This window comes from Chinchilla lanigera, unplaced genomic scaffold, assembly GCF_000276665.1.
Source record: "Chinchilla lanigera isolate Chin_1 unplaced genomic scaffold, ChiLan1.0 scaffold00085, whole genome shotgun sequence".
Classification (NCBI taxonomy): Eukaryota; Metazoa; Chordata; class Mammalia; order Rodentia; family Chinchillidae; genus Chinchilla; species Chinchilla lanigera.
This window is the reverse complement of record NW_004955486.1, coordinates 2,631,412-2,638,822: the sequence shown is the minus strand read 5'-3', so window position 1 is coordinate 2,638,822 and position 7,411 is coordinate 2,631,412. Positions and strand designations below refer to the sequence as shown.

Here is a 7,411-nt window from a genome sequence, read left to right as displayed (position 1 = left end):
TTTTTTTTTTTTTGTCTTTTTGAGACAGGGTCTTGCTATGCAGTTCAGGCTGGCCTTGAGCTCACTTTGTAGCCCAGGCTGGACTCAACTCTCAAGGATCCTCCTGCCTCAGCCTCCCATGTGCTGGGATTACAGGTGCACCACTACGCCCAGCTTGGGAGCTGACCGAGAGTGCAGAGCACTGCAGTTGAAGCACCTGGGCCCTAGCAACGCTGGGTGCATTTAAGAAACCCGAGCAACTGGAAGTTTTAAAAGACAATAATGGAGACAGTTACGTCAGATATTTTGAAACAACCCTTGGCCACAGTGATTAATACCAAATGCAGCGTCAGCTTGAGTTGAAGGGTTAGTTTCTGGCCGGATATCCTGGTGCAAATACTTCTTGTGTAAACTTGTGGTGATCCTTTATCCAAGCTTGTGGTTTTGGCAGAGGTTTTGTGATAGTCACTATTAGGCTATTGTGCGTAAGAACCCTTCCTTCTTTGGTTTTGAGACAGGGTCTTGCTATGTAGTCCAGGCTGGCCTTGAAATCTTGGCAATCCTCCTGCCTCAGCCTCCTGAGTCCTGGGATTACAGGTGTGTGGCACCATGCCTGGCACACATGACAGACTTTAAAAATTTTACTTCAGCTGAGTGTGGTTACTATAGACAGCTAAATTAGGTAGAAATATTATACCAGACAGTCAGACAGGGGTAGGCCCTCCAGGGGAATCAGTGGAGATAAAAATAGATTACAGCTATGGTTGGAGGCGCATCCACTGAAGGCCAGGCCTCAAGATAAAGACATGACCAGGTCTCATGCCTCCCTGAAGGATAAGCAATATACTATAATTAATGTCACCTGGTTCAGTAAAGTTTAGATGGACATCTGTCAGTCACCCAGGTGGGTGCCCAGGACCTCCTGACTCATTTCTTCCAAAAAAGGTCCTGGTTCTTCCCATGTACACTTGCTTCATGACTTGCCTCCCCGTTGGATCATCGTTACCTAAGTGGTTCCACTTGTGATCTACTGGTTGGTCATAGCTTTGTCTCACCTTGTACTCACCTCGTGCTTTTGCACCCATCCCATGATTTTGCTCTATAAAACTTCCTCCAGAAAGTGGGGTCTGCAGCCACCCACTCGGGTCCCCTCCTGTCTCTCAAGAGCTGTCTCTCCCTCAATAAAATTTCCTGTCTTCACCTCCGCTGTTCCTTAGAATTCATTCTTTGATTATGGGGCACCAAACTCGGGTGTATCAGACCGAGGTCAGGGGTTACATTATTTCCCTTGTATCACTGACAGGTCGGATATCAGGGTAAACTACAGAGCGAGGCCCTGTCCCCCACTCCAGAACATTAGAAAAGAAAAACAAAAAGCCAAACTACTTCCTTACTTGTATGAAAATGATGGTCCACTTGCTGAGCAGAGGTTTTAAGAAGAGCATCAGGCCAAGTGTGAAGCCTATCATCCCAACACTCAGGAGGCTGAGGCAGGAGGGTTGCTGTGAGTTGGAAGCCACCCTGGGCTACACAGTGAAACTCTGCCTTAAAATAATAAAGAAAAGTAAAATAAAATAATAAATGAGCTTCGGAGAACTGGTGAAGGGCTCGGGTATAATCAGTGATGAATTTATTGAAAACTAAGAAAATGAAACCAAGCAAGCCACCCAACCAGGACTGAACCCTGGAAGGGCAGCCGCTGGGCGCCGGACACAGCTGTGGCCCTGCTCCTGGTCCCGTGGGCAGTGTCCACATAGCGTGGCAGTGCGAACCAGGTCACCAGCCAAGCCAGACTCACTTATGTGTGAGGTGTGTGGGGCGGGTTGGAGAGCGGAACCCGCACTTCCGACAGAAAGAGGACAGCAGGGACAGCCCTGCGGGGCACACGCCAGCAGCTTCCTATGCACAAGCTCAACGCAGGTGGCCTCGGCAGACACTGTGGGGTGGGCGGCCTCTGACTCAACCCTGACCCCACCACCTGCAGGCGGGTCAGGCCCCACAGCTGGCGGTGTCAAGATGGCAAAGGCAAACTCGAGTTGCCACTGTCACTTGTTTTTTCATTGGGGGTTCTGGGGGTTGAACCGGGGCCTCTGCACCGAGCTGTCCTCAGAGCTTCCAAACATTCTGAGATGGGAGTCTTTGAAAATTACCCAGGCTGGGCTTGAGCTTGTGATTCTCCTGCCTCAGCCTCCCAAGGAACTGGGGGATCACGAGTGTGTGCCACCACACCGAGTCAGCTCCCCTCCCACAGGCTGTCAACCAGGATTTCCAGTCCCCTCCTTGGCTTGAGTCCTTGCTAGGACAACTCACGGGACTCTGGGAAACACTTATGGGATTACTGTAAAGGACACAGGAAAGTGCAGAGCGGGGCACGGGACAAGCTCAACACACAGCTGGTGAGCCTCAGCAGCCGGGGGCGGTCAGATCTCTGTGCAAAAGTGGTTACTCAGGAGGGCGAGGCAAGAGGATCAAAATTGCAAGGCCAGCCTAGGGAACTTCCGAAGATGCCATCTCAAAATAAAACGTAAGTAGGACTGAGAATGCAGCTCAGTGGTAGAAGCCCGGGTTTCACTCCTAACCCGCGCGTGCGCGCACACACACAGCTGCCCCTGCCCCGGTGGGCCAGGCCACATCTGCACGTGCCCAACGGAAGCTCCCCTGTGGTGCACGGTGCCCTCCCTGCAGTTGGGGGCAGCCGCCCTGTACCTCTAACTGGAGCTTTCTGAGAAGGCTCACTGCTCCCGCCTGTCACACAGGGTGCCATCAGAGCTGAGCGGCCCGGGACAAGACAGAGAGGGAGGCAGAGCTGGGCCCGGGTCCCCAGATCTAGGGGCCCCCAGGCCACCTCTACTCTTCCCCCAGCAGCGCTCTCTGCCTGCGACCCCATGGCGCACCCTCCCGATGGCTGTGCCCGTGGACAGGGCTGAGTAGGAGACACAGTCACCCCGGGTGGGGCACCCCCAAGGGCTGTGTGGCTGGGGCAGCACGTGGCACCCCACGTGCACGGTGTTACCAGCACCTTCCTCACAGGTGGCTGGGAAGACGGAACCGATTCGCAGCCCACAGCTGGGGCCCGGCCCCGCTGGACTCCAGAGACAAATGCCAGCCCCCTGGGCTTCCAGTGTGCTGGGGCTGGGCCCTGCAGCCTGGCTGCGGCAGGGTTCTGCTGAGGGGAAGACGCCAGCGCAGGCCCCAGCCCATCACCTGCGGCCGGGACTGCCCAGGCTTGGAGAGCCGGCCAGGGTCAAGGGTTGGGGTGCTTAGGAACCAGTGATCAGAGGCACAGCAGCTGGACCCGACACCTGCCCTCCCCTGCTTCCCAAAGTCCCACAACCAGCCCAAGGACTGAGGCTGTGAGCGGCTGCCCAGCAAAGGAAGAGGGTTGCAGTGTAACCCCGAGGCGGCTTCCCTCTCACCCCGCCCAGGGCAGGAGGCGGGGTAGCTACTGCAGTCCCTGAGCCAGGAGTGGCCGGAGGCCCTTCCCTCCCATCTGCACCGGACCAGCCTGCAAGGTCCCAGCGACAGGGTGGTAAAGAGGCATCCGGGTAAGGGAGGCTGCCGGTTCAGCACCTTGGAGAGGGGACAGCCCTGAGCCCAGGGAGGGGCTGGAAGCTGCAGGCCTGTGCTAGGCCGCTAGCCTGGTGGGTTGGGGTGGGCGTGGGAGCTCTGGGGGGTGGGCGTGGGGTGAAGGGGGGCGGGGCAGCACCCTGGACTCAGCAGAGGCCACTGCTCCCAGGCTCCAGACCCACTTCAACAGGTCCCAGGGACAGGCCTCTGGCCACTCCCCAGCCCCACATGGGTCCCCTCCCAGGGCTGTCCAGGCCCAGCTCAGCCCCAAAGGCCCCTTCAGGGATGCCGGGTCCCAGAGTACCAGGCTGTGCGTGGCTGATCAGCCAGATGTAGGGCTGGTGGGTGACTGCTGTGGCTCTCCATGCCCAGGGTCCAGGGCTGGCCCAGTGTGAAAGCAGGAGGGCCCACGCTGACCCTCACACCGGACAGTGGCCAGCAGTGGCTCACGTGGCTCCTGCTGGGACCGGCAAAGGCCAGAGGACAGGACTGCGAGCTTTGTTATAAATACGTGTTTGCGGAGGGGACAGGGCAGACGGTGCTGTACAGAGCTGGTGTGGGCGCGGGCTGAACGCTGGCCACGGGACACGGAGTCCGCCCGGCAGGGCTGGCAGGCGGCACCCTGGGGCCTGTCACACATGGCCGGCCCGAGAGCCGGCAGGGGCCTGGTCCAGGCTGGGGGGCCCCACTCCCCCGACGCTCCCCGGTCCAGCCCGAGGTCTTGGACGGTGGCACGGTGGCACTGGGGCTCAGCTCGCATCGTTTAGGGCCTGGTGGGACAGAAGGGCAGTCAGGAGGATGCTCGGGCTCGTGTGGGGGCCGAGCCGGAAGTGGGTCGCCCCGGGTCCCAGCTCCTGGTCGGCAGCCACACACCTTTCGGGCGAACTCCGGCAGCACGAAGGCGGCGCGGTGCACTTCGGCGTTGTAGTACTTTAGCTGCCTTTGCTCCACCTGCGCCTGCGTGAGCTGCTGGACGGGCTCCCGGAAGTTGGTGCTCTGGGGGACCCAGGATGGGGTGGCATCAGGGCAGGGCTGTCCGTGCCCACCACGCCCTGCCCCCCCCCCCCCCCCGCAGCACCTAGCTCACCGGGTTCTTGCTGCACAGCATGAAGCCGATCTGGCCGCTGGGGTAGGTGGGGATGGTGCAGTAGGCGTAGCCCACCACGGGGAAGAGGGACCTGCAGAACTGCCGCATGGACTTGATGAGGTCCAGGTGCAGCCACTGGCACTCTCCTGGGGAAGGGGGCGTTCGTGAGCCGCAGCTGCCGGGCCTGCGCCGCTCACCCGCTCGCCTGCCTCCCCCAGCCGGTGCTCACCCTGGCAGCAGAGGATGCCGTCCTCCTTCAGCGCCGTCTTCATGAGCTGGTAATAGGACTCCTTGAAGAGGCTCTCAGCAGGGCCTTCAGGGAGGGGAAGATGAACACGCCTGGCTGGGACCTCAGGGGCCACTGTTACCCCCTACACAGACTCACACAGCTGCCAAGGCCCCAGGTGCAGGGGCCCCACATCCAATCCCGCCTCTGGGAGACCCCCCGGCACCACTGCAGAGGAGCCTCGCCTCCACCCCCAGGCATCGGTTCAAGATGCGAACCATCCCTGCTGAGGCGAGCAGAGGGGAAGAGGACACTGAGGTTCCAAGTGTCACGACCAGACCGTGCTCCTCCTCGGGTACCTAAGTGTTTTTTTTTTAAGCTGTTTCAAGACAGGTTCTAGTTCTGTAACCCAGGCTGGCCTCAAACTCATGGCAATCCACCTGCCTCAGCCTCCCGGAGAGGAGGGATTACAGGTGGGCACCACCATGCCTGACTCCAATTTGTGAACTTAGGGCAGTGACCTGGTATCTTCCCTCCTGTCCTGAGCCTTGCTGGAGGGGTGACGGCTCTAGGTTTGGGGCGCCCTCCATCCTCCACTCCAGACAGCAGGCCGAGGGAGGCTGGCAGCCACTCAGCCCTTGCTCACCCATGGGGTCTGAGGAGTCAGTGATGATGACGTCAAAGGCATCCTGGTTCTGTTTCATGAACTCAAAGCCATCCCCCACGTGCAAGGTCAGCTTTGGGCTAGAGTAGCCAACGGCCATGCCTGGCAGGAACTTCTTAGAGACTTGGATGACATCCTGGGGAGGGGACAGGAGGGATAAGGCTGGGCTGTGAGGGCTGGGGTCCCTTCAGGGGCCTGTGTCCTCTCCACTCTTCCCAGGGCAGTGGGGATGGAACCCAGGCCTTGTGCAGGCCGGGCAAGCGCTCCACCCTTTTAATTCTGAGCCGGTGTTGGAAGTCGCCATGAACTTAATATCCCCCTGGGTCACAGGTGTGCACCACTGCACCCTGCTCCGCCCTGCCTCTTCCTCATTTGCTGCTCCTCTCCAGCCTTATAGGGTCACCTTGTGATGTCCCCAAATGTAGACCATTATCTCCAAGGGCAGAACATGAGCTGTCAGCCACCATAACCCCCAGCACCGTGACCTACACCCGACACAGTAAACACTCACTAAAATTGTTTAGGTTAAGATGGGTGCGGTGGCGCACGCCTGTAATTCCAACTCTCTTGGAGGCTGAGGCAGGATTACAAAATTTGAGCCCAGCCTAGATAACTTCGTGATTTAATGAGACCCTGTCTCAAAAAATAAAAAGGTCTAGGGATACAGCTTAGGGGGAGGCCCTGGGTTTAACACCCACTACTGGGAAAAAAAATCCATCTATCACACCTTAGTGTAATGGTTAGTTGGAAACAGCCCTAAGCCCTGCCTGGGGCTTACATTAGAAGCGTTTTTTCTTACTAAGGACTAACACCCATGTGCACTACATGCTGGGCCTTCTACCACCTTGTTTTCTTACTCAATACTCCCAATTGTTTTTTCTTCGAAAAGCTGGGGACTGATCACAGGGTCTTGGTGCTGAGCTACCTTCCCAGCCACTCCTCTATTCCCCTTTTTGAAGTTTTGAGGCAAGATCTCAATAAGTTGTTGAACTGTCCAAATTGGGTTTGAATTTTTGATCCTCCTGCCCCAGTCCGGAAGCGTGCTGGGATCATAGGCCTGTGCCACCTCACTGGGCTTTAGCTCTGGTTTTTGAGTGAAGCAGACGCCCAGGACAGTCGAGCATCTCGCCGAGGGTGCATGGGCAGGGCTGGGCTGGGCAACTCACCCCAGCCCTTGGGAGTCGCGCAGGCCTGGCACTTACCTCATCGATCTCGCACTGGACTACAGACTCCACCGAGGGGTGCTTCACCACCTCGCGCAGGACGCCCCCATCTCCGCCTCCGATGATCAGCACCTGGGGTGGGGACAGTCGGGAGCGGGTGTGTGTGTGGCGGGCGGATCCACGGCTACGGAGCCTTCCGGAGCAACGCTGTCGCCCAGCCCCGGCCTCAGGCCCCTTCCTCCGTTCTCTTCACTCGGAACAGACCTGGCCTAGGGTTCCCTCTTCCTAGGAGCCCCTCCGAGGGCGGCTGGGCTTCAGGCCTGGCCTAGGAGAGCCTCTCAGCCCCCCTGGTTGGGACGGCTGCCCCAGGGATGCCCCCAAGTGCCTGCCAGCTGCAGCAGCGCCCAGGCCGAGCCCGGCGGGCGCGGTACCTTGCGGGGGTCGGGGTGGCTGCACAGCGGCAGGTTGGCGATCATCTCTTGGTAGGAGAACTCGTCCCGCTCCGTGCACTGGATGACGCCATCCAGCACCAGCACGTTGCCGTAGGTCTTGCTGCGGGGTGACAGGCGGGGACCTGGGTCCTCCGGGGTGGGGGACACGCCCCGCCCCGCCCGGGGTCCCAGGGGTGGGGAGCGAGGGTGACACGTGGCGGGGCCGGGTGGGGCCCGGGGTCTCGGCTGACGTGTCCGGGGCTGACACGTGGAGCGCGGCGCACGCCGCGGCCC

General features: G+C 59.2%; 1 protein-coding gene across 1 annotated transcript; it reads right to left on the bottom strand.

The window, feature by feature from the left end:
* Window positions 1-4,043: 4,043 nt before the first annotated feature.
* Window positions 4,044-7,244, bottom strand: Srm (spermidine synthase; the record flags this gene model as incomplete). The annotated part of the gene is given in 7 exon segments (XM_005404304.2): window positions 4,044-4,316; window positions 4,420-4,542; window positions 4,634-4,779; window positions 4,863-4,946; window positions 5,506-5,659; window positions 6,726-6,818; window positions 7,118-7,244. Coding segments are annotated over 7 exon segments (748 nt in total), but the record flags the coding sequence as incomplete, so codon positions are not given.
* Between the last annotated feature and the right edge of the window lie 167 nt (window positions 7,245-7,411).